General features: G+C 43.7%; 1 protein-coding gene across 3 annotated transcripts in view; it reads left to right on the forward strand.

Annotated features, from left to right (window-relative positions):
- Positions 1-1,167: 1,167 nt before the first annotated feature.
- The window catches only part of NUP214 (nucleoporin 214), a 38,707-nt gene continuing 13,455 nt past the window's right edge, over positions 1,168-26,419 (forward strand). For 2 of the 3 annotated variants that reach the window (XM_071453957.1, XM_071453958.1), the window contains exons 1-28: positions 1,168-1,286; positions 2,692-2,887; positions 3,518-3,669; positions 3,888-4,092; positions 4,572-4,642; positions 5,041-5,104; positions 5,368-5,471; positions 5,775-5,881; positions 6,029-6,095; positions 6,605-6,728; positions 8,558-8,719; positions 9,783-10,239; positions 11,528-11,703; positions 12,222-12,313; positions 12,629-12,718; positions 13,060-13,209; positions 13,437-13,595; positions 15,784-15,887; positions 16,375-16,554; positions 17,012-17,097; positions 17,191-17,274; positions 17,598-17,843; positions 18,517-18,681; positions 19,355-19,463; positions 22,675-22,750; positions 23,407-23,515; positions 24,497-24,599; positions 26,131-26,204. In XM_071453957.1, the coding sequence (XP_071310058.1) occupies positions 1,245-1,286; positions 2,692-2,887; positions 3,518-3,669; positions 3,888-4,092; positions 4,572-4,642; positions 5,041-5,104; positions 5,368-5,471; positions 5,775-5,881; positions 6,029-6,095; positions 6,605-6,728; positions 8,558-8,719; positions 9,783-10,239; positions 11,528-11,703; positions 12,222-12,313; positions 12,629-12,718; positions 13,060-13,209; positions 13,437-13,595; positions 15,784-15,887; positions 16,375-16,554; positions 17,012-17,097; positions 17,191-17,274; positions 17,598-17,843; positions 18,517-18,681; positions 19,355-19,463; positions 22,675-22,750; positions 23,407-23,515; positions 24,497-24,599; positions 26,131-26,204 (3,754 nt within the window). In that variant the 5' untranslated portion in view covers positions 1,168-1,244. The remainder of the gene's footprint in view (positions 1,287-2,691; positions 2,888-3,517; positions 3,670-3,887; positions 4,093-4,571; positions 4,643-5,040; positions 5,105-5,367; positions 5,472-5,774; positions 5,882-6,028; positions 6,096-6,604; positions 6,729-8,557; positions 8,720-9,782; positions 10,240-11,527; positions 11,704-12,221; positions 12,314-12,628; positions 12,719-13,059; positions 13,210-13,436; positions 13,596-15,783; positions 15,888-16,374; positions 16,555-17,011; positions 17,098-17,190; positions 17,275-17,597; positions 17,844-18,516; positions 18,682-19,354; positions 19,464-22,674; positions 22,751-23,406; positions 23,516-24,496; positions 24,600-26,130; positions 26,205-26,419) is intronic. The other variant, XM_071453959.1, reaches the window with a different exon arrangement.

Raw genomic sequence — 26,419 nt, forward strand, 5'->3', positions numbered from 1 at the left:
CCCAAAGCCATCATTGCTTGTCTCTGTGTAAATCCTTGTCCTTTTTGGTCCTGGAAAAGAGAATGACCTGCTAGAGCTGGAAACAGCCCTTCTCAAAATGTCCCCATAGGGCTGAGTGCTGGTGTTCTGTCTAAGTGGGAGCTGAACCCCTCAAAACTTGCACAAGTAACAAAATCGGGGACCTGGTGTGATCAAGCCCCCACATTTTGCTTTTGTGTGGTCCTGGAGCACAATAAGGCTCCTCCAGCTCACAGAGCTGCTGTGTTTGCAGCTCAGCCACCCTGCACTGGAGCTGACCCAGAGCATCCCTGTGCTCCCACTGCAGCCCATGCCAAGGGAGCAGGATTTTATCTGAGGGAAAGGCATGAAACTGTGTCAGGGTAGGGTTAGGTTGGAATTAGGAAAAGGTTCTTCCCCAGAGGGTGCTGGGCACTGCCCAGGCTCCCCAGGGAACGGGCACAGCCCCCAGGCTGCCAGAGCTCCAGGATGTTTGGACATGGCTCTTAGGGACATGGTGGGATTCTGGGGTTGGCCTGCGCAGGGCCAGGATGCTCAATTTATCCTTGAGCGTTCCTTCCAACTCGGGAGTCTGTTATTCAGCAATAGTGATACGGGAAAAGCATCAAAGCCACTCACCAAGGGCTGGTGGCCGGGGGAGCAGCCGCCTGCCAGGCTCCACGGTGGCTCGGCAGGGACGGCCGGAGCCCATGCCCGGTTCGGCCGGAGCCCGTTCCCGATTCAGCCGGAGCCTGTCCCCGCTGTCAGCGGGGTCTCTGTCCCCTCAGGGCTGCTCCCCTCAGGACGGAGCAGGCCATGGGCGTCATGCGGCTCGCAGCGCCTCAGAACCTGTAGAAAAATCAGGGCCAGAGCACACAGCTTTAAGCGGCGCCGGGGGGGGGTTAGGTTGGACCCTGGGCGGAATTTCTTCACAGAAAGGGTGATTAGATATCGGAACGCCCAGAGGGTGGTGGAGTCACGGTCCCTGGAGGTGTTTAAGCAACGACACTCAGTGATGTGGGTGACAGGTGGTGTTCGGTCACACGTTGGACTCGATGGTTCAGAGATATTTTCCAATCGGACTCTGTGCAAAGAGGGTTTATTAAGCACAGCAGTGGTAGGGGAGGAGCCGCTGGGAGGACCCGGAGCAGCGAGAGCCGCGGCCAGAGCGGCCCCGGCGGAAGCGGAAGCGGCGCGGGGCTCTCCCGGCGGAGCGCGGGCGGCGGAACCGCGGCTGCGGGGCCGCCATGGGGGACGACATGGACGTGATCCCCGAGCGGGAGATGAAGGTGAGGCACGGGGAGAGCGGGGCTGTGGGGGCAGCCCGATGTGGGGAAGGGTGGACAGGCTGTTTCACTCGGGACGGGGGGCCTTGGCTTGGAGCCGGAGGAGCCGGAAGGGAGCGGGGCTTGGAGAAGGCTCGGCCTGGGCTGGAGAGGTGGTGGGTTCGGGGGGAGGCTTGGTTGGGACCGTGGGGCTGACAGACCGGGAGGGTTGGCTCGGGATATGGCGAGGCTGTTTGAGACATCCTTGCAGTGTTTGTGAAACAACTGCAGGATGGGTCAGGCTGGAAGGGACCGCAGTGGTCATCTGGGCGAACCTCCCTGCTCAGACTGGTACGTCCCAGAGCACACGGCACAGGACTGTGTCCAAACGGGTCGGGGATATCTTCAGTGAGGGACACTCCATACCCTTTCTGGGCAATCTTGAGGAGTTTCTGGTATAGTGTGGTGCAAGCCTGTGGGGTGGAAAAGGGAAGGCTGGCCTTGGTGTAGAGGGGTGTTTAATGCTTGGGGAGTGAATCACAAAATGGTTTGGGTTGGAAGGAACTCTAAGCTCATCTCGTTCTAACCCCTGCCATGGGCAGGGACGCCTTCCAGCAGACCAGGATGCTCCAGGCCTCATCCTTGAGCGGTTTCAGGGATGAAGGAGAGTTGGAGGAACCTTGTTTTGGAAGAAGAGTGATATGTTTCTAAGTCCTCCTGTCAGCATGCCTAGTGCTGGGATCTCCTGGTTTGGGGATGTGTGGCTGTGGGGCAGTGTGAGCTGGAGACTTGCTGTGTGGAGCCAGCCTAGCCCGTCCTGTGTCTCCCAGTGTTACTGTGAGGCTGGGTAAGAAGGCACACGGGGGAACAGATTCCTGGGGTGATGATGGGTCTTTGTGCAGCTGCCTTCTGCCCTCACAAACAGGGTGGTTGGGCTGTTTGTTTTGCTGAAGTTTCTGAGTACCTACAGCCTCCTCAGATTGCAGGAATGTACTTATTTAGTGGCAGTTATTTGGGAATAACTCAGGTGCTTGACTGGAGTTACTGGCATGTAGGTTAGCAAATATGTGCCTGTAGCAGCAAGTTTTGTTCAGTCCTGTCCCATCTTTTCTTTATTCCTTTCTCTTTGTATCCCTTGGCTGGTTTTGGTGTGCTCCTGAGAAGGTCAGATGTCCCAGGCAGATTTTATGAACACAAGCACTGGGTACAAGAGAGATTTAACCAATGGAAAAAAAAAAAAAAAAAAAAAAAGTGGTGTGATCTCAGTCTTTTATGGATGAGACAGAAAATGTGATGGAGCGGCCAGAGGCTGCCTGAGTGTGCAGGAGCCTCATGGAGAGGCTCCTACACTTACTGTCTTAGAGGAGCCAAAGTAAACTGTTCCTCTTGGGCAGCATGTGAACAGCCTCTTCCCAACTCTCTCAAACAGGATTTTCAGTTCAGAGCACTGAAGAAGGTTCGCATCTTTGATTCTCCTGATGACCTCCCCAAAGAGCGCTCCAGCCTCCTCGCAGTGTCCAACAAGTATGGGCTGGTCTTTGCTGGTGGAGGGACCAGCCTGCAGATCTTCCACACCAGAGATCTTCTCATGCAGAAACAGCTGGGAGAAGATCCCAATAAAATCGGTGAGGCACACTTAAATCTCATGGGTTTGGCAGAGACAGGTTTGTAGGGGATTTATGACATGGAGCTCTTGGCTTCTGATACCCATTACAGTCCTTGCCATTCTCTGTCAGGCATTAGAATTGCCACATTTTCTTGTGTGGGAAGGCAGGAACAGTGGTTGGTAGCCATTCTTTGAGCCTGTGCATGTGTCAGGGATGTGTGAGAGTGGAGGGACACACTGAGGCAGCTTTCACATTGAGTTACCCACTCTGACTAAATTACTGTCCAGGAGAGGAGAAGCAACCACTGTTCCACCACCTGAGTGCAGAATGGTTTTCATTCTCCTTAGTAACTGTTCCACTCTCTACATACATAAAAAAAGCCAAAAATCTTTCTACTTATTATTACTCAGATTACTGAGTAAGGAAGGTGGCATTTTCTTTTTTTAGAAATTTGGCAACTCTCAAGATTGTATTGATAGAGATGAAGGGATTTGCTTTCATTCAATTTTTCTGTGTGTTACCTTTGATAACTGCTGTTCATAGGACTGAGGATTATTACATAAATTTGTTGTCTCATTTTACAAGAACAATTCCTGCTATTTAAATTTGTCCCCTTCATTCCATCTTCTTTTCCTTTTGTGTTTCAAGTGGAGAATATTCAGAGTACTCTGGTTCCCATGAAGTTTCCTATGCAGCACCTGGCTCTGAGCTGTGACAATCTCACCCTGTCTGTCTGTATGATGTCCAGTGAGGTCGGGTCCTTCATCAGCTTTTTTGACGTCCGCACATTCCTAAATCAGGTACAGCCTATGCCAAGTGGGTTTGCCTTTGGTTTGGGGTTTGGGTTTTTTTTTCAGAATACAGCAGAGGAGAGGTGTAGCTGGGGTGGGATTTTTTGTCTCTATGAGGATCAGTTGTTAATTTATAGGCAGGTCAAAATTGCTTTGAACTGTGGCTTCAGGAGAGTTGGGTTTTGTGCTCCACTTTGACTGTCTCATGTATTTGTCTTTCCTAAAAGGCAAAACAGCAGAAACATGCATTTGCTTGTCACAAACTGGCCAAGGACTCAGGAGGTGCAGCCATGATCAACGACCTGAAGTGGAACCCTGCCAGTCCCACCATGGTGGCCATCTGCCTGTCCGATGGCAGCATCTCTGTCCTGCAGGTCACAGACTCTGTGAAGGTCCATGCCACACTCCCATCCTCTGCTGCTGTCACATCTGGTGAGTGGCAGCCTTGGAGGGCATGCAGAATGTTGAACACTAAAGAGCAGATATTGATTAAGAGGTGTATAAACACAGGTTGCTTGTCTCAGGAGGAGGTTTCTTAAAATTCTTAACAAAAAGGAAGGGTTTAAACTCAGTGAGACTCAGAAAATGTGTTGCAGTGGAATTACTCTTTCCCAGTTGGTTGCAGCAGCTGAGTCTTGTGAGTTACCAAACGTGCCCACCTGTGGTTTGTGCTGTCTCAGGCTTGACTCATTTCCAGGAAAGCATGCAAATTAGCATCATCACCTGTTGTGTTTTGACCTGTATAGTCCTGCATTTTCTGTGACTGGATGATGCCTTGTTTGATTCAGATACATTATTTTTTTCAGTGAAAAAAATACCAGTTTTAATTTATTGGTGCTGTTTTTATGTGGCTTTGTAACTCTCCAGTTCCTCAGGGCTAATGAAATTATCTTTTTTTTTTTTTTGCCTAGTGTGTTGGAGCCCAAAGGGAAAACAACTGGCTGCAGGGAGGCAAAATGGCACTGTGGTGCAATATCTGCCTGTAAGTATTGGTAGTGTTAAGGCCTTATGGCCTTTCAGGAGTTTGAAATATGGTATTTTCTTGGTTTGGGTTGTTGGGGTTGTTTTTGGGTTTTGTTTTTTTTTTTTGTTGGTTGATTGGTTTTTGCATCACAAACTACAGAACTTATTTAGGTCGCACATGGTGTGAGCTACGTGGTGCTACCCACGTGCTTCAGTAATATTTAAGTGTCTTAGGTCAATATTTGGTTTAGTTTAAGGTTTGCAGTGGTCACTGAAGTCATGATTTCAGAGTGGCCCATGATGAGTGTTAAAGAATATGTGAGTTGCTCTAAACCAGTTCTCTGGGCTTTCTGCAAAACTTGCAATTGGATTTGTTCGTTGCCTTTTCTGTATATTTAAGAGTTGTTTTATTTGCAGAATCTGCAGGAGAAGAAAGTAATCCCTTGTCCTCCCTTTTATGACTTGGACAATCCTGTTAAAGGTGCATATTTTTATTACTTTTTAACTTGTTTTCTCTTCAAAAGTATTTTACTCATTGTTCCCCCTGTTGTCTTGAGTTATAGCAGCTGTATAGCAATGGTTATGAAATTACAGTGTGATTTTCTGTGATTCTTAAGCTTGGTAGTTTAGGAGTTAGTTGCCATTTGCTTGTTATTTCCTTTTTTGTGCTGTGCACAGTTAAAATCAACAAGGAGATATTAACTATAAAGTGTTTCTGGCTGAGGTATTTGCTTTCTCTTTCAGTTTTGGATGTACTTTGGATTGGCACCTATGTCTTTGCCATCGTGTATGCAGAGGCTGATGGGACACTGGAGATGTCTCCTCAAGTGGTCATTGCCATATTGCCTGTGAGTGCCAGCAGTCACAATGACACAAGTGTCTGTTGCTTATTCCTGACTTGTTCATGACAATGGAGAGTTGCTTTTATTGTTGATATTGGCACCACATAGAATTTGAGTTTGGTATTGTTGTAAATCATGGGATTGAGGTCGGGGGATTAAGTGGAAGAAGTAGGATCCACCTGAAAATCAATGAGTAAATTCTTCTGAGATCCAATTATGATGTTATTGGTGTGCCCTGATACTGTCAAATTTAAGGGAGATTACTTGGTTGGTGCATTGAAAGATACATTATCAATGTTGATCCTACAGAAAAAGGAAGAGAAGCGACCAGAGAAGTTTGTGAATTTCATGGAGCCGTGCTACACCAGCTGCACTGAGAGACAGCATCATTACTTCCTCAATTTTGTGGAGGACTGGTGAGTGACAGGAATCATGGCAAAGTCCTTTCCGTGGCATGCATATCTGAGGGGTTGGTGCTTCTGCATAGATTGTGTTCCTCCTTTTTGTTGACCTTGCAGTGGACTGTCATGTTAGTTTTAACCTGTTTGTGTCCATGCTTACAGGGATTTAGTTCTGGCAGCTTCAGCAGCTTCCACAGAAGTCAGCATTCTTGCCAGGCAGGGGGATCAGGTAATATTTTCACTCCATTTTGGAATGTATTTTGTGTTGCATCTGTGCAAATGTACATTGTCTTTCCCCAAGTATAACCTATATAAGACCTGGAATACCATGAGATGATTTTTTTAAGACATCCCAAAACTAAACAAGCTTCTAAATTGTACATAATCTGAAGATAATTCTTAGATTAACAAAAGATGTGCATTGTGAACCAAGAAGTCTGGTTTTTGTTATTCACTTGGCAATCTCAAAATTTGGTCAAACTCACTTTATTAAAATTATTGATGTGAGGTCATCAGTTGAAGTTAAGCATTAGAAATGTCTGACCTCTGACATGCAGTGATACATGAGAAGTCACACACAAATCTGTGAAGGACCGTGATCTTTCTAGCATTTGTTAATCTGACAAATTTAAGTGGATACTCTTTAGCTGGTGTTTCAGCTGTTGTAGGCTGGAGTGCTGAAGAAGGCTGGTCACAGGAAAGCAGTAGTTGATGTAACAATAATTTTACTTTTTGCAGAACTGGGAATCATGGGTTTTGGAGGACTCAAGCAGAGCAGAACTTCCTCTGACCGATAAAAGCGATGACACTCTGCCTGTTGGTGTTGCTGTGGACTACACTAGTAACATGCCTATCGTGATCAGTAAGTCTTGTTAGTCTTTCTTGTGGAGTAGTCCAAAAATCTCAGTATATTTGATATTTTTGAGGGGCAGCCTTGTACTCAGAGCTCTGGAGATCATTCTGAAAGGCAGCCCAACACATCTGCTGTTTTAATACAAAACCCACAGCACGTGGCTTTACTTCTGTGCAAGGATTCGGGGGCGAAGTGTTAAATAGATTTTTTTCCTGGAGCTTTCAGCATCCTGGGATATGACACCAACAGACATGACAAACAAAGCTCCTGAGTTACATCTGTCCTTAGAACTGAGATTTTAGTGAGTTTAAAGGAGTCGTGTTCCAGCCCTGGGGATTTCAGGCTGCCCACGAGGTGTTCTTTATTCTTGTCATTTATGTCCTTTTGCAGAACTGTTTTGTATAAAGTACATTTGCATGGATCTAAAGGAAAAGTGGGTTGGCTTCAAAGCCAGAAACAGCAAAGATCACTGAGGTGAATGTGTAGGTTTTAATTCTGCATTAAAGCTCAGGTCTGTATTGCCTAAACCCTGCTGTGCTCTACATCTCAGCTGCATTATTGCTGTACCTTCTGTGCTGCCTGAAGGCCTTCAAAGCACTTTGTCAAAGTCTGAAGCTACATCTGAGCTATTGTGTTGCATCTCAGTGAATTCTGAGAATTCTGCCTTGAAGGCCAGAGACAGATAGAAATAGAGATGCCTTCAGGCAGAGTGGAAGGTACTGCAGTCAGGACTTCCTGAAGAGCACAGGAGGGTGCCAGTTAACTGAGACCTTTACCTGAAAAAAACCCTGCAGTAGGGAATTGAGGTCAAACATTTGTATTTGAATGCCAAATTGAATTTGAAGCCTTTTCTCTGTTAATCTATACAGTTACTGGATTAAGAAATCTGTCAGGACAGATTTTTTAAAGCCTGTGTTATGCTGCCTCAGAGTTTTTAAAAAGGTTTTCAGAGAAGCTTTTTGCTAACACATTCTCTGTGTTCGGACACAAGAGTTTGGCTACACATTAATTGGATTTGCAGTTCACAGCAAGTTTAGGTTGCAGAGAAACCTGATTTGTCCTGGAGCTGTTCCCAAGTGGAAACAGCCCTTCCCTAGCATGGTTTTCCTGAAGAACCAATAGTAAAGAAAAATGGCTGTTCACTCTGCTGCCTGACAAACAAAGCACCATGATTATAGCAGATTTTTCCTGCACTCTGCATGTGTTGGGTTTGGGTTTTTGCATGTAATTAAGCACAGTTAAACTATTACAGAATTTTAGAAATACAGAGAGTGTTCTGGAGCCTTTAACTGTTCTGAGAATTTTTGTACTGAAGCAGACTCACAAAGCAACTGCATAAAACACAAGTATTTTATGTCAGTGGTTCAGATCACGAGGATATTTGTTTGATGTTTGCTTTCTTTAAAGTTAAAAAGCTTCCTCTGTAGCAATTCTGTTTTGTAGTTTATGCATATGAATGTTAATAAGGAGACAGGGCCCAATGGAATGTGGGGATTGCTGAAAGGAATTGAAGGAGGGAGCAAGAGTATCAGTGAGGAAAAATGACTGCTTCAAAATCTGAAAAAGCTTGGCACAGGAATTGATGGGTGAAAGTTGGGCTTTGTCATTCAGGAGATGACATTCAATTGTCAAACAACCCTTTTATGAAACATGAAGTCAGGAACATAAAGGAATACAAAAGGATAAAGAGAGAGATCTGAGCACTGACAGAGAAGCAAGGGAAAAAAGATGCAAATGAAAGCAGGAAGGTAGAAATGTAAGAAATATTGAAGGAGGCAATTCCAGTAGGAACAGAATAGGAAGATTTGACTGTAGGACTTATGTGTGGTCTCTGGCAGGTGATGAGAAAATCCTTGCTCCAGCTCCAGTTCTGATCCTGCTCTCTACGGATGGTGTGCTTTGCCCATTTCACATGATCAACCAAAACCCAGGAGTCAGGTCACTTATTGTGACCCCAGAGCCACTGCAGCTGGCAGGGGAGAGAGTTCCAAAGGCAGCAGGTGAGTGCTCCAGGGGCTCAGGGGAGCACTGGCATTTGTGGATCTTTGTCATACTGATTTGTCAGTTCAGTACTAGACACATGTGGTCACAGAAAACATATTTTTTTCTTTATAATGTTAATGGGGAGCAGTTCTTGGGTGTTTTGAATTCCCAGGACTGTTCTCTGTCTTCTGTGCATGAGTGTGAAATTAACCTAGTCCTGTTCACCAAATCACAGAATCATTTGGTTTGGAAAAGACCTCCAAGATCATTGAGTTTGTTTGTGGGATCTCAAGCACTTTGCAGGCTGTGCATTTAGACTTTCCTATGCAATCAGCCTTTGCAGAATAGGGCCAAACCAGTTTTAGGAGGCTCTTTGCCCAGTTCTGAGCATGGCCTGCACACTTCAGAGAGGTGATGGTTTCCTCCATAGCTTTGCCATAGGAGGTCATGATATGAACTAAGGTGTTTGACTGCAGAAGAATCATATTTAAACAAAATTCTTTTAAAACCCTATTTAAAGCTTTCCTCAACACTGTGAAAATTGTGTCAGCAGGTGAATAGGAGTAGTTTTGTTTGAGTTATAGATGTGTTGCCCTGTGTAGTATGATGTAGGCAGGTAAGATGATTTTTTTGCTTGTCTGCATTCATGGAGAAATTATTGCAAATGCACCGTTTTCTCCCCTGTGCCCAAATTTGCTTCTCCTTTCCCAGCCAGAAAACTGTTTTTTGGCAGCCTGCCTTCCTGCAGTGCTGCCTAACTTGTATGCTTACTGCTGATTTTATTTGAGATGGCAGGAACCTCATCAAAATCAATGGAGGAAGGTGAAGCTTTTTCACAGGAAACTGCAGACAACATTAATCTGAACAGATTGTTGTATTGATCATGACTTTGTACAGTTTCTGTATCACTTGCTGGGATTGGGGACTGCAATCCCAGCTCTCCCATCTCTCTTCCTCACTGTCCAGTGAGAGAAGCAGTGCTGAGCTGTCCATATCAAACAGATTCAGCCTTGCAATAGCTTCTGCCATTACTCAGTGCAGCCCCATGAGCCTCCTCCTTTCCCATTTGTCTTCCTGCAGGGAGTGCTGCCACAAGTCCAACCACTCCTCCAACTTCTCTAAAGCCTGACACAGCACCAGCTGCTGCTCCCACTGTGCCCACCTCAAGTCAGTCTCCAGCAGGGAGTGGAGCAGCTGTTTTTTCCTTCATGCCCTCAGCTGTGAAGACTCCTGGCTCCACAGGCAGTGATCCTCCACCATATTCCTTTGCCACCGATGCCTCCAAGCAAGCCCAGACTCCTGCTCTGACTGGACTAGCAACATTCTCCTTCTCCTCTGCTTCTTCCAAGGCATCCATGACTCCTGCTTCTGTAGGCAGCACTACAACAGCTCCTGCCACCTCTTTTCCTTTTGGCTCCATGAACTTTAAACCAGCTGCAGACAGCTCGTCTGGGCCATTGCTCTCCACAGCTCCTGCTGCACAGAAATCATCCTTTGCACCTTCAGCTTCTTCAGTCAAAGTGAACCTCAATGAGAAGTAAATAGATTCAGCAGTGAATGCAGGGGCTGGATGCTTATGAAATTGCTGCAGGCATGGATAATGTGTGGTAGTTCTGAAGATGGTGTCTGGCTTTTTGCCCTGACAGCAGTTCCCCACATTCCCAGGAAAGCACTGAGGAAGCCCCTCTTTATCCAAGAGTGTTGTGGCTGTGGAAACCCTCAGTGCTTCCCATGCCAGAGGTTTTGTTCATGGGTACTAGTCAAGGGACAGTGACAAAAATTTAGACTGATAAATTGCCAGAGACTTAGGGGGGTTATATATCTTTGTTTCATAGGCAACCAACAGTGATTCCATGCTTTTTTTGATGCAAATCATGGCTGAGGACTGCTGGGAAATTTCTTCTGTCTGGAATTGTTTTAGTGGGGTGGTGATAGCACAAGTTTCTCTGACAGTTTGTTGAAGGTTCCTTACCCCAGCCTGAGAGGAAGCTGGAGCCACAGCTGATGGATTGCTTTGCCACTCTGTGTTCAGCAGAGAAGGTGCCGAACCTTTTGGTTCTGTTCTTAAATGGACACTTGCTCACTGAGCACAGATCTGGAATCTTCAAAGCTTGTTCACACTGACTGAAAAAAACTAATATTGATTAGAAACTATGTAAAATGGGTTTGAGTGTTCTCAGATGTCATATACTCACTCTTCCCTCCAACTCCTGAGACTTGCTCTTTATTTTTAGAAAAAGTGGTTTAAAACACAGAGCTATGTTAATTGGAGCTGCTTTTTAAGGAGAAGAACTTTCATGTAAAAGCTTCATAAGAAATTTCTGATGGTTTAAATGATTATTTTTGAATTAGAAAAATCTTTACTACACCAGAATCTGATGGGAGCTCTTAGGGCTTTTTATATTTTGTGTATAAAGCAAATGATACACCAGTGAATTGGCTGAATATTTAAATTGGCTGCCTTGAGGAGCTGAGTTTGCAAATGAATAGAAATTCATATTTTCTTGCAGAATTTCTGTTTGAGCCTTACTCTGAGATGAGCACTGAAGGGCAGCTCAGATTTGCTATAGCTGGAACAAAATTATAGGTGCATTTGAAACAGGGTAGTATTTTTTGCTGGCATTTGGCTTTTACTCATGGGAGGATGTAAGATGGAAGTCTTTGTGGTTCCATGTATTCAGAAATTATCCTGAATGGCTCTTTCTCACTATCTCCAGAAGCTACACTCGTGATTTTGCACCTGGAGCTTGAGTAGCTGCTGATCCCAGGGGATGTTCATTCATTTGCTCATTCATTCACTCATTCATTTATTCATTCTCTTGCAGGTTCAGTGCTGTAGACACCTCTTCTCCCACGAGCAGCAGTGGGCAAAGCACCTCCACAATGTTTTCCTTCTTAACCAGTTCCAAAACTGCTCCTGGAGGTTCTCTGAGCCAGTCCACGCCTGCTGCAGCCCCTCCTACCACACCACTGAAGACTTCATCCCCTGTGCCTGCCACAGGTAGGAATCTGATCCCTATTGTTGGGAATAATGCATTATGAAAAACATTCTAAAAGTTTTAGGACACAGGGAGCTTCATTTGGCTTTTTACTTGTTTTTCCTGCTGCCTTTCCTGTTCCAGAGGCCCTCCTGATTGGCACACCATCATGATGTGAATCACTTTGTCTTGAAACTGAGCATTTTTTCCATTTGTGCTCTATTTCTCAGAGAGCCATATGTGAAATAATTGTATTCAGCTGCTTAAGTTCACCCAGAAGTTCTGGCATTTTCAGTGCTCTGAGGGTTTCTGGGCAGCCACACAAATCAGTGCCTTACCTTCCATCTGCATTGACCAGAGTTCAAAGTAGTCACAAGAGAAGTTGAATGGAAGTGAAAAGGCACCTGAGGAGGGTGTGTTCTTGCATTGGGGCCCACAGCACTACTGCTTTTGGATTTGATAGTGCTGATTGTTTCTCATCACAGCCTGTTTCCTCCAGCTTTGTATAACTTCATCAATTACTGTTCTTATTAAATTCCAGTGGCACGTCCTGCTCAAAATCCTCCTTCAGCTTCCTTGGTACAGAAAACAGCCAAAGTCACCCCATCAGCAGCAAAGCCAAGCTCTGCTCAGGTAACAGGAACTTGACTGGCTTCTTTGGAGGGTGAATGTTTTTCATGGCCCATTAATTGCTTAGAATTCCTTGGTCTGCACTAATGTTCTTAGGTCAAAGAATTAGCTAAGTTCTGATTTTGAAACAGTAGCAAATCTGTGGTTCTAAACAATGTTCTCTGCATGTCTTTGGAGAGCTGTATTTTGACCTATGTTATAATGAGAGTGTCTGGATGGAGTTTGTAACACCAGGCCTTTTTTGATATTCTAAGCTCCCTGTTGCAATGGATATATCCTTAATATTGGTTTTGGTTTTGTGGGTTTTTTTCCCCCCAGGGCAAATCAGCACTCCCCAGCACAGCTTTAGAGAAACAGACCCACCAGTGGAAGGAGTCAGACCCTGTCATAGCAGGAATCAGGGAGGAGGTGAGATTTTCAAGCAGTTTTCTTCATAATGCCACACAAACACTTCAGTTCAGCTGTGTTCTGATGGTGTCTGTAAGTAGTTTAGGAATCAGAATGGAAACTTTTCCTAAGATGATCAGCCTGATTTGTAGTTATTTGTGTGTCCTGTTCAGTCATCTTCAGCCACTGTGCTGAGAAGATGGAGTATTCTTTCCTGTTAATGTTCAAGAAGAATTTCCTGCTTTGGCTGCAAAGTGACCAGTGTTTATGGTGTAGCTGAGGCATGATCCAAGAGCTGAGACATTTGTTCCAGTCCCTGCTGTGTTTTCAGTGGCTGCCCTTTCTTCCACTTGGCCTTGCAGATTGCACATTTCCAAAAGGAGATGGAGGAGCTGAAAGCCAGGACTTCCAAAGCCTGTTTCCAAGTTGGGACTCCAGAGGAAATGAAGATGCTGCGAACTGAATCAGAGGATCTTCACACCTTCCTCTTGGAAATTAAAGAGACAACAGAGGTGAGCAGGCTAACCATGAACCAGCAGTGACTCTTCCTCACCTGATGTTCCTCCTAAACCTGCTACAGCTGAACTGTAGAGGGAACACCTGACTCTGCTGTGTTAATGAGGGGCTGCCGTTTGCCTTTGTGCTTTCAGGCAGATGCTTGCAGAAGCCCTTGTGCTAGAAATGGCAGTAGGAAATGTTACCTTCAACCCTGTGCCATCTGTTCCATTTCACTTTGCAGTCACTTCATGGAGATATCAGTATTCTGAAGACAACCCTGCTGGAGGGATTTGCAGGGGTAGAAGAGGCTAAAGAACAGAACGAACAGAATCGTAGCTCGGGGTATTTACATTTGCTCTATAAGAAACCTTTGGATCCCAAGAGTGAAGCACAGCTTCAGGTATGAATCATGTCAGCCAACTTCTGACAGAGAGCTTTAAATCAAATAAAACTTAGGCTTGTGTGTGCAAGTTCCTAGCATTCTTGTTCTGCCCTAAGTATTTGCCGTTTCAGTAAATAGTCTGGTAAATGTGTGGTGAGCTTTGGTTTCCATGAGTTTGCAAGAGCTGCTGGAAATCCTCTCCTGAAACTCCTCTCTGTTGTTGCCATTTGCAGTGATGATTCAAAACTCCTCCTGAAAGGGATTTAGTTCACCTGAGATCTAAGTCTTCTAATCTTAGAAAGTGACTCTTGACATCCTGTTCCTTCTCAGCCTGTAGTGTTTGTGCAGGGATTTAGTTAAAAGAATGTTGGGTTTTTTCCTACACTTTATAGAAGAGTTCTTAGAATTATTTTTATCTTCAGCAAGTGCCTTATGGAACAATTTGATGATTTATTATGATTTACAGAATTGTGTGGTTAATTTCACGGATGGTGGAGCATAAAGCTTAACGATATTCTGAAAGCTGGGGCACAAAGGAAAATAACCAGCAGTACATAAAAAAGCTTTCAAAGACAGGAAAGAAAGTAGGGGTGAAGCACTTTGTTACAGCTCTGGTGATGAAGGCTATTTAACCCTAAGCAAAATAGAGTGAATGTGCCCTACAAATGATACTTGGTCTTTTATACACTGATAAGTTCCCCTCAAGAGGTTTGACTGGCAGGTTGAAGGCATAATTGAATGTCATCTTTGTGGCATTAGGTATCAAGACCATGCATGCAGTTATTAGAAATCAGCTGACACAAAGTAATTTCTTTTAGGTCTGATCTCTAATCTTCACCTGGATTCTGTTGATTGATTCACAGTCTTAATTGCATGCCTGCTTTGATGTCCAGCATGTCGCTGTGACATTTGAAGCTTATGCTTGTGACTTCAGAGAGATGATAATCTTGAAGTATGTGTTTCAATGTGTAGAGAAAGGACCATAAGGAAAGTAGAACACAGTGGGAGAGAAGTGGAAGTGGATTTGAATGGAATGAGAGAGCTTTTGGGTGAACTTTGTGGAAGTTTGCTTTGAGAAAGCTGTGTGTTGACTCTGAAATTTTGCTCAGTCTACATCATCCCCATTCTTCTGGGTGAGAAAAGCTCCCATAGGCAGCTTTGTGTCTTAGTTTTCAGTGAAGTTTTCAATACCCTGAGACTTTCCTATGTCCAGCTCTACCAGTTTGGTATCCAGAGAGTTGCTGCCATGTAGGTGCTGGGGAAAGGAAACCTGGGCTTTGCAGTGTTTAACACTAAGCCTACAGCAGGACTGGGTTTGCTTTCAGGTTGGAGAGGTCCCACTAGAATTTCATGCTGTATGTTGAAAGCATTTACAGTGGAGTTCTTCTCAAGCTATGTTCCTTGGCTGCTTCATTGTATTGAGGTGAACATTCTGTTGAGATGAGCTGAAACCAGCTGCAGTTCCCATTTCCATTTTACAAGGTTGGAGTTCAAGCCAGGGCCGTGTCATGCCAGGCAGGAGGGATCACAGGAATGAGACTGAGCTCTGGGTTTGTTTAGGGAGCAGAGCTTGGGGCCAGAGGTCTCTGGCATAGCTGCTGCAGTTGTGCAGCTGTGTGGTCATGGATAAGTCACTTTACTCTCTGTCCTTGCTTTTTACTTATTTTTATTTTCCTACCTATAAAAGTCAAATTAATTCCTTGCCTTACTGTGGGAGGTGTGAGCATTTGTGAGTGCTTTCATGAATCATAGTCTGTGAATGCTGATATTCTAGAGCCGTGTGAGCAGCCTGCAAAGCTTTGATCACTTATAATTGTTAGAAGTTTCACTGTTGTAAGATGGGACCAAATGACTCATGCTCTGGAAGTGGCATTTGAAATAAGGATTGTTTTGTATAATGCCTGGGGTTTGTAAAATCCTTTTTGTAAAGACCTGGCAGTGTTTTGCAAATATTATGGACAGTATTTCTCTTAGTTGAGAGCTGAGGTGAAATGTCCAGGACGAGCCCTGGACAATGTGTACCCTATTGATTGTTACATAAATTTTCACCATGTTGGGTTCTGTTGTGCTGGCAAAACTTTCCAGGCAGAAATACAGGCAAGTGTTCTATGGCTTGGACTGAATGAGCCCAAGGAGTCTTCATCTTCTTCAACTGAAACTGAGATTTCTGAAATGAATTTAAAGCTCACTTTCTTTTTCATGGCAGGAAATCCGGCGCTTGCACCAGTATGTGAAGTTTGCTGTTCAGGATGTGAACGACGTCCTGGATTTGGAGTGGGACCGGCACCTGGAACAGAAGAGAAAGCAGAAGTAAGTGATTGAAACTGGAGTACAGAACTACATCTGTGAATTGGGAATTAATCTAATAATCAACAAAGACCTTTTTCTGTTTAAAAGTCTGATTATTTTTTTGAGGGATCTGGGAGTAAAGCTTGTCTCAGACACCTAATGGGAGCCATAGGTTCAGACTCTCTGGCTTCATACACGTTACAAGCTTGTGTCTCTGTGTACAGTGCAAATAGTGCTTATAGAAACAAACTAAGCTTTGCAGAAATTCATTGATGGCAGCTAATTAAGCCTTTCTAATAGATAAGGCATCTTAAAGCAAATGAGCTAAATAAATAAACTGGCAGCACGTTCAAAAGAGAAATCTTATTTGAAATGAGCTGAACTGCTTTGGAGATTGACCTGGAGTTTCAGTAGCCAGAACCACTAAACCATTGGTGTTTGCTTGCCTGCCTGTGGCCCAGATGCACAGAATGGTCCTTATCCCTGTCTCTTGATCTGGTCTCTGCAGGCGTCTGATAGTCCCTGAGCGAGAGACTTTGTTCAACACCCTGGCCAATAACCGGGAAATCATCAACCAGCAGAGGAAGAGACTGAACCACCTGGTGAACAGCCTGCAGCAGCTGCGCCTCTACAACCAGACATCTCAGTGGAGTGTTCCCAGTGATTCACCTCTCAACAGTGCTCAGAGGTGTGTGAAACATGAATTCCTCCCTCTCTCTTGCCCCCAGCAATGTGCATCCTCCAGAGAATGATGTTTTGTGGGCATGGTATGGGAGGACAGGATGTTCTAAAGATTATACTAAACCATGGCCAGGTAATACAGAAGTTCATTGGTTGGATTCTTGGATGCCGTTTGATGCTTAGCAGAAATTTCCCCTAAAAGTTTAAAGAGTTTTTTTAGTAGATGGTATAATAGAGCCTCCAGGCTGAGGTACTGCTGGTTGTCTGTCTGACTTCAGGGGAAGAAGTGAATGACTATTGATGTTTCCAAAATAGTTAAAGGTGCATCAGACAGTATCTAGAGGAGCCAATTGTTCTTCTAAATATGCCAGTGGTTCTAGTGGCTACTTTGGCCCAGTTTTGTTCCTGCTTTGGTAGGCTTCTTTTTTCTGCTGCTGTTTTTTCACTGCTCTGCCTTGTCCCAGTTTTGACAGTGACCTTGAAAGCCTACGCAACGATTTGATGAAAACTACTTTGAAATCACATGCAAAACCTCTGCCCAAAGCACCTGGTAATTTATTCTTTCTTCCTGCCATAAATGTGAATTACCTTTTTTTTTACTTGCAGTTTGACTGTAGACTAATAACTGCTTTCCATTTTCTAGCTAAGTTATCCCCAGTGAAGCAGGCACAGTTGAGGAATTTTCTAGCCAAGAGGAAAACTCCACCAATTAGGTCTACAGCTCCAGGTAAACCTTTAGTAACTATAGAAGTCTGATATGCTTTTTGAGAGGGTGACTCACTTGCTGTGGGACCAAGACCAGAAATTAGCTTTTCACTACTCAACCCCTACTTCTCTTTTCCTGTTCTCCCATCTGCTCTCAGAAGGATTTGCCTTCAGTTGCTGCATGGTTTAAGGCTGCCTTTCCAGGCAGTTAAGAAGTCAAATCTTATCGATGCATGAGTTAAACAAGGCAACAGGAGACTGCCCTAAAATAGGGTGCATTTGTCATGGCTGATACATTGGATGGTTCCCTCAGCTTAATACTGAACTTTGGTTTTGATGTTGCAGCAAGTTTGTCTCGATCTGCCTTCTTGTCCACGAGATATTATGAAGATTTGGATGAAGTCAGCTCAACATCCTCAGTTTCCCAGTCACTGGAGAATGATGATTCCCAAGCAGTGGACCAGGAAGAAGAGGCTGCCCCAGTCCCAGTCCCTCGTCATGCTCCTGTGGTCCGAACTCCCTCAATCCAGCCTGGCTTGATGGCTCAGTCTCCATCCTTTGGGAAACAACACCTCTCCCTGGGTACTTTGTGTGAGTTGTGTTTGCAGTGTCTCCTCTCAGTGTGGTCTTGTGGGTAGCTTTGACTGCTGTACTTTGCCAGTGCTTCAGGCCCTGGAGAAATGAGATTGCAGGACACAGATTTACTTTGCCAGGTTCCCAGGAGCAGTAATGGAGTCCTTTGTAACCTCATGAACTTGAGCTAAAGGCACTAAAACACCTTGACTCACTGATTGTGTTTTTGTGATAGCCTGCTTCTTTCAAATTTCAGTGACCTAAAATATTGCCCAAAGACTAAGAAACTGGAGTACTACTGCATCTGTGGCCAGGGTTAGGAGTTCTGAGCCCAGCAAGTCTCAGTAAGAGCTGCATTTGCATACACTTAGTTTTCCTTGTGTAAGAGAGGTTTCTTTAATCTCTGCAGCCAGAGAGAAAAATAAGGTGTCAGCAGAAGTGTCTGTTACAGCAAATTGGAAGTCCTCTAATGCATTGAAGTTAAATCTATTGAGACTTACTAAATTCCTTGGGATATACCAAAATCTGCCAGGGACAGATTGTGTTGATTATTTGAATGGCCTGCACATGAGTACTGTCAGAAGGAAGCTGTGTACTTAGAGCAACTGCAGTTCAGCAAAGGCTTTCAAAGACTCCCTGATTTATAGAGAAACATTTAACTAATACTTTTGTTAATTTGTTTTTTTTTTAGTGCCTGCATCTTCAAACAGAATCATCCCACAAGGGGCAGACAGTACAATGCTTGCAACAAAGACTGTGAAACATGGAGCCCCTGCTCCCACTGTCACTGTTCCAGCAGCACAAGCAGCTGCTGCTGCAGCTCTGCAGAGGCAGATGGCTGCTAACCAGTCCCCAGGTAAAAGGATGGCTGATTGCCCAAGTGACCTCTGAGCAGCTGAATGGGGCTTTCACAGGGATTTAGTGCTCTCAAAGGAGGAGATCATCAAACAAAATGTGGCACACGTCTGTAGTTGTTGCGCCTCTGAGCTATCCCGTGTTCCTTTGTCTTCCTTTTTCCTGTAAGCTGCTGATACAAAATACCTGAGAAACTCCCATTTCCATTAACAGAAGATGTTATGGTGTTGGTAAGAGAGAGTTCATAATAATTAGATTTGTTCAGCAAACAAAAAATGTACCAACTCTATAGATTGCTGCCCACTTCTTTTGTCCTTCATGAAATCTGAGGTTCCAAATGTTTCAGGCCAGGTACACTATATATGTTCTAGAATCTTGGAATTCCAAATCTTTTTGGAATTATTCAGGCCATAATCTGAGGTTCCAAATGTTTCAGGCCAGGTACACTCTATATGTTCTAGAATCTTGGAATTCCAAATCTTTTTGGAATTATTCAGGCCATAATCTGAGGTTCCAAATGTTTCAGGCCAGGTACACTATATATGTTCTAGAATCTTGGATGGATCTTTTTGGAATTATTCAGGCCATACTGAATGAAATGAAATGCTTAATATGGAATTTCTCTTTACATCTGTTTTTTTTTTTTTGTCTGTGTTTTTTTCTGTTCCTTCAAGCTGTGAGCACCTCCTTGACTGAATCAACTCTGAAGAACGTTCCTCAGGTGGTGAACGTTCGAGAACTCAAGTCTGGGACACTGACCCCAGCAGTCTCTGCAGTCATAGGGTGAGTGAGTGCTGCCCTTTGGTAGCATTTGCACTGAAGCACATCTGCCAGTGGGGAGCAGTAGCAGTGTTTTACTGAGCCTGAATGTGTAAGGCCTGAAGTGGGTGTATTTAGACAAGAGTATTGAGTTTGTGGATAGAAAGAAAGATCTTACCAGGTCATTCAAGGAATTGCTAATGGCTTGTCCTGAACAAATGATGAGACTAGTATTAACCTCCTTCTCCATTTGTCTGTGAAATGCATTTATGTGCATCCACTCCTTTTGGGATTCAGTGGTTTTACTGCTAATAAGAAATTTGGGCCTGGTATCTCTCAAATCACTACCTCTGTTCTACCTCTTTCACTGAGGGAATTGCAGCCCTCTGTCACTGAGTGTGGTCTGTGGCTTCAGGCTGTCCAGATGTTTTCCTTCTACTTTGTCATCCTTTACTGAGAGAACCTTCTCTGCAGTTATGCCTCTTCTCTCTGTTGCCAGATTCATCCCCTGAAGGGAGGGAGAGCTGTGCTCTGGCTTTTCTGGACGCTTGTCTCAAATGTTTTGACACCAGAATTTTGACTGAAGGGCTGGGTGTCACTAGGGGTCAGTCACTTTGGAACCTTACAGAGCTGCAGGGCTCTTCCTCAGGAGTAAACTAGGAACGTTGACTTCTGGTATTTAGCCTTGAATTTGTTACCATTTCTTGTGATTTAGTTGTAACACTTGGCTTCCCTACTCTGCTTCCTGCAGACAACAGCCAGCTCAGCTCATTCCAGAGATTTCTTCCTTATCACCAGGCTCTGTCACCAGCCTAGGACTAGGCTTTTTCCCTGTCATTGTAATGACCTTGGAACTGTCTTTACTTAAAGTTCATGCTGTTGCTTAAGACCAGGGCAGTGCATGGCCAGTTCTGGGCAGTATTGAGAAGTCTGTGCAAAGTTGGGCTTAGTGCATGAAGAGGGATAAATTCACCACATATCTCTGATTATATATGGAGTTGCAAATGCTTTATCCATATAACAGTGAGCTGTTTGTGCAGCTCCTGGAACAATTGCTATTGTTGCATCACTACTGGCTTTCACACATTTGTGTGTACTCTTCACTGTCAAAGAAAAAAAGGTGGAATTCCTTTGATTCAGCTTTTTAAAAAGGGGACAGTCTCACAGTGGTGGTACTCAACTGGAGACCTTGACATTTACTTCATGGTTTCTTTTGCATTTTAATTGAGAAACAGCTTGGGTGCTTTTTGCTATTTTATTTCTTCCTAAAAGTGATAAACTGGAATGGGGAGGGGAATTGCTACATCTTTTGAAAGTCAAATTTGTAGACAGCTCTACTTGGGAATTTTTTGGCTAAAAGTGGTGTTGTGACCAGGAAGAGTTTTCCACTGTCTGTTTCATCAGAACTATGATGAAAAAAGTAGAAAGTACTGGCTCTGCACAGAGGAGATTGTGAGTGAGCAATATGTAATGAGATTTGTTTGCAGTTGAACTGCAGTTAAAGACCTGTCTTACTTCAAGTAGTTTTAGATTGTCAGTATTGATTGATACCTCTAATTTATAGAGCACCAGCTAGCTTGATATCTTGGAGGCTTTCTACAGTTTTACTTTATAGCTGACCTCATAAAAATGTACTTTCTAAAAATTCTACCCAAATGAGCCATGCTTGCCAGTCAGATTCAGCACTAAAATGAAGAGCATTCACCCAGCAAAGTTAATTCACCACTTTTTGCTACTTCAGACATCCTGGCTGTCTTTTGCTGCCACAGCACACTCTTTGGTTGGTAAGCAGGAGTGATTTTTCAGTTGTTATCAGTTGTTCAGTGGCCTATGACTGGGTGTGTTGGTGGTCCCAGTCCAATTTTCAGTGAAAAAATAATCCTTTCTCCACAACTGAAGTCAAACCCAGCATTTTCACAGCATTGTCAAGTGATGAATGTTGAGATCAAGTCCCACCATCTCATGAATTTCACAGACTTTCTGTTGTTTTCTTTTTTGTTCAGCATAAGCTTGAAATCTACAGTTGTACCATCCCACCACCAACTTTTTCCAGTGTTAATTTTGAAGTTTTCATTGTTTGCTGTACTTCTGCTTTGGGCAGAGGGCAAATCCAGGCCAGGCAATGTAGAGAAAGTACTCATGGCTGGAAGGAAAGAAGGACTCTCTAGTAAAGCAAAGCTGTTCAAGGCACAAAACCATGTGCAAGACCAAATATTCATGCAAAATGTGTCATATTTGTGTCCTCTTCCTTTAAAATATGGTAGAAGATCCCTATGAATTGGCCTGCAGCTGACCAAACAGTAAATGCAGTTTGGGAATCCTCATGCTTTAGCAGACAGACAATTTTGGACGCCCAAATTTGCTCACTGTCTGGGATTTGCAGCCTCAGCCAGAGATTGGTTATTGCCTTAGGGAACTTCTGGTCCGAGTCAAGATGGAGAGAACCTGCCTGGGTAAGAAAGCTGGGCTTTTCCACCAAGGGAATGCAATCATGCTTGAATTAAAGCTTCTGAAATCTTCTGGTATTGGCCAGTGAAGCTTTTGAACCTGGCGGACCACAGACTTGAGATGCTAAAACTGGTTGGCTGTTCCCAAGTTGCCCTGATGTGATTTGTTGGTGGCCCACAGTGCCAAGGTCAGATCCTGCAGCCCATGAGGTGCTGTCATTCTGCAGCAATTGTCTGGGGGTTTTTATGTCATGGTCAAAAATACCATATTTACAATGTAGAATATAGATTAATTTTATCACAGTTCTTTCCATGACTTTGTCAGTGTTTATAGTACACTTCAAAGACAGGAAATGCTCCCTCCACCCCCTCCCAACTTACTCAGCATTTCTAAGCATTGCATGTACGTGTCTGGACTCCACATTGTGAAGGAAGCTGCTTAAATTTGTTATCCACTAGGCATAAAATTGTAATCCCCTTACCTGCTGATTTTTCATCAACTCCCTGTAAAATAGAAAGCCCTGACTCTCTTCAGAGACAAGAGTGTCTGGAGAAGACTTGATCATTTCAGTCTAGAGGTTTAAACACATTTACAGACTTCCTTTGTTAAATGTGGCTGATTCATTTAAGAGGTTTATTCTCTAATCAGATTTGTTCTTTTGGAGTTGTGTGTGGAATCTTTAATAGTGGCTGTTGTTCAGGGCTTCTGGGAGCTGGGCTTTCTGAGAGGAGAGGAAATCCTCTTTCAGACTAGTTATTCATATAATTGTTTAATTTTTCTTTTTAAGATCATCTGTACCTCACTCTGCAGCCCAGGCAGTCCATCAAGTTTTGGCAACTGTTGCTACAAATCAAGCTAAACAGGTATTGTGATATGGAGCCCTTTCCCTGTGGAATACTTACTTGGGCATGCTCAGCAGAGTTTGGGGGTTTAATTTTCATAGCTTGCCCTGCATTCTTGACAAACCATTTCTGTATCTGTGACCTTGACAGTGTGATGCCAGGCATATCTATGTTATGTCTTGTCTTTTCTAACTTCTGAAGACATGCAGCTTTCTAATGGCCACAGCCTTGCTGCAGTGATGCTTGCAGCTAACAGCAAAGGAAGCTGTGTTAGGTAGCTACAACTAAATTTCACAAGAAAACAAAAAGAAAGTTACAGGAAATCAGGGAAGAGAGTTCTTTATTACCCTGTTATTCTACTGAAAATATTGCTTAATAGTTGACAAGCTGCTGGGTTTTATATCTATGCATCAAAAAACCCCAGTGCAGAAGTCTTTGTCCTCTGAAATCATTGAGCTGCTGCCCACAGAGGCTTGCTGACTTGTTGAAAAGACTGAGGACTGACCCTCTATTTAAGTGTCAAGACATAATGGGCCCAAGAGTGCAGGGCTCTCCTAAGTGCTGCAACCACCCACCTCTATTTTATTCTTAAGTCACTGCATGGCACTGATAATAGCAACCCAAAGTCAGTCTGTCCTTAATGGACAGACTGACCTGAAGTGGTGCTGTGTTTTTAGACACCTCTGACAAGCTCAATGAAGAGCCAGACTCCACCTTCCTCTGTGTGTGCACCCTCTCCTGTGGCATCCACAGCTGCTCCAACATCATCTGGCAACAAGATCTCAGGTAAGTTGTCTTTCTTTTGTGGAGATGGAAATAAGGCCTGGCTGCCTCTTGCAAGATGTCAGAGTGCACAGTCCAGAGAACGAGGATACTGAGGAGAAGAGATTTGCCTCCACTGAGAGGTTGCTATGCCAGTCTTGAGGGGGAGAATTTGTCAAAAAGAAGGTACAGAAGTGCAGGAGAGTGGTTCTCTATACTCCCTGTGTTTTGTCTGTTCCTGCATCTAGAATTTAGTGACACAGTTCCTTGTTCAGAGTGCACTCAGGGCTTGTAACTCTTATCAGGAAATGCTGAGAGCACATCTTCCACAAGGCTACTGTGGTTTGACAGCAAATTAAAAGCAGCTCTTTTGTTTTTAAAACATTGAAATCCTGCTGATTTTAAATGTGCTGATTTGATTTTTAGCCACACAGCATTCTAGGAGTACCTGAACAAGCTTGATCTAATTCCTGTGCAGGATCTATTGAGCTGTAGGACCAACTTCAGAGCCACTTCAGACACAGGGATCAGTCTCATAGAGTTGGGAAGCTTCTAAAGAAAGGAATGCTCAGTTTACAACTTAACAGGAAAAGAGGAACAAGAGGGGAAGGAAGCAATTGATTTTTAATGTGTATTAGATAATAATGCTTGCATTGGACATGGTTTTATAAGCCTTTTGCATAAATGTCTGCAATCCATCTCTGTTGGTCTTTTGCCTTTAATCCGTGGATGTAGGTTGCCTCTTAGCCAGGGGTAAGAAGCAGTAAAAATAGCTGGGAATTATATTTGACTTGGCAAATGCTTCTTAAATTTTGGTTTATTGAAAATGTCAGCTTCTAAATTTGATAGCACTACCTTTTTATTAGAAATTTATTAAATTATAGACTGTGTGTGCAAGCTAATCCCTGCTTTTCTAATAGATAGATGTCAGGATGCGTTGTTTATTTTTTTGATTTGTAAATTTATTTCAAAAGTATATTTATTTGTTGTTCTTGTAACTTACAGGACAAGGGACAGTAAAAACAGTTACAGCTGTTTCTTCTACTGTGACATCAGTACAAGCAACAACTTCACAGCTTAACAAAACATCCTTGTTTTCTTCTGCAGGGTCTGTATGAACATTAAGATTTCTTTGTAGTTGACATTAAATATGGGTATTGGCTGTTACAGCAGGTGTTGCCTACAAGCTGTGCAGTACTGTAAAATGGCACCTGCAGATGTTAGACTGGGAGGGCAGGGGTTGTACCAGAGTCCTTTGAAGACCTTGTTTGTGGAAGCCTGAGTGAAGGTGTTTGAGGCTTTGACACAGTATCCTGTTGCTCTGAGAATTTTCAGTGTGTAACTAATCAAGAGTAAAGGGTGACTGGCTTGCTTTTGGGTTTTATCTACAGTGGACTGATAAACAAATTCCCTGTTAGGACTTGAAATATGTACTGATGGGCACATTCACTGAATTACTTCTTCATTTTAATACAACAGAACAAATTTTGTGTTTTGGCTTGGAAAAGTAATCAGTTCATGAAGGTGACAAGAGGGGCCCCAAGCCATCTGGTGATATCTGTTACATAACAATAACACAAAGCAAGGCACATGTTATGAACATACAGTTACTCTGAAATCTCTCTTATGGAATGGTATTTCAGGGATGGCAAAAATGTTTATTTGGTTACATCTTGTGTTTAGGGGAGAGGGATGATTCCTTAGGAATGATTGTTTGAAATTCTGCATGTTTACTGGTCTAACATTCGAGTGAATTTCTCTGTGAAGTTGGCAACATTATTTCAGAATACACACACATTCAAATGGCTGGTTTCTTCCAGTCTTACCCATTTCTCTGCACTTTTTAAAGTGGATACTACCCAAATGCCTTGCTGGGCTCTTCAGAGGGCTAAAAGAGTCCTTTTGAGAGATGGAAATTCAGATTCAAAAAGCAAACAACCCTGTCTTTGTCCCATGTGCAGTGCCTCAGTGTGTAAACCATATGCTAAATACAGTGCTGTTGTCAGTGATGTCTTAGTCCCATGGCCTGACTTCTATATCAGCAGCTGGTTTTTGAGAAGCAGAGAAAGCTTAAAAAGCCTCAGGGAATGAAGATCTTTGCAAGACTCATTATGAAAGATCACAGTATTTTTGCAAGACAAAATATTTTCAGTGTAAAATAGTCATGATAACTTTTCGTTTTTGTCTTGCTATGAGTGATCTCCTTTTTGATGGATGGTTGTATCCAGTCATTCCCTTCTGCACATGCACTGATTCTTCCCTTTTAGCTCTTTCAAACTGTAGCTGCTCCTGTGGTGTTTCCTCTCACCAGTCTCCCCAAATCCATCAGATTTTGGTGCATGAGGAAGAAATACACAGCAGAAAGGAAAGAACATGGAAGGATGAGGATGGTCAAAAGAACTTTGAGCCCTGACTCTCTTTAACCCTCTACAAACCTTTTCAGAGAGGGAACAAATGGAGCACAGTGTGTGTTTCTCTCTTCCTGTTTAGTCCTTGGAGAAAATGCTCCTGTGTGCCTGGCTTTGTGCAAGTCTGTACTGGAAAGCTGAGCCTCAGAGTTGTGCTCATCATATGGTTGGAAATTTCTGCACTTGGAGCTAAGTCATTCTTTCCCTTTCTCTCCTCTCCTCTCCTCCTAGGTCTGTATTTAATTTTGGTGGTGTCACATCAGCTGCTTCATCACAGACTCCTCCCAGCCTCGCTCCCTCACAAGGTGAGTCTGGGAGAGTTGTGCAAACAGCATCTCTTCCCTCTTAACAGAGTGTTTACTCTTCCTAATCCATGTGGTTCTTGTTCTGTGTTGTACTTCTATTACTAAAATTGCAGTAACATTTCATACCCATGCTGGGTTCTCCCCTGTAATACACAGAAATCTGGGCCACCCACCTGTCAATTAAGCAAAATATTTGTTGCCAAGAACATTTAGGA

This window comes from Agelaius tricolor, unplaced genomic scaffold (genome assembly GCF_023055355.1).
Source record: "Agelaius tricolor isolate 1412-34295 unplaced genomic scaffold, bAgeTri1.0.p SCAF_38, whole genome shotgun sequence".
NCBI classification, from domain to species: domain Eukaryota; kingdom Metazoa; phylum Chordata; class Aves; order Passeriformes; family Icteridae; genus Agelaius; species Agelaius tricolor.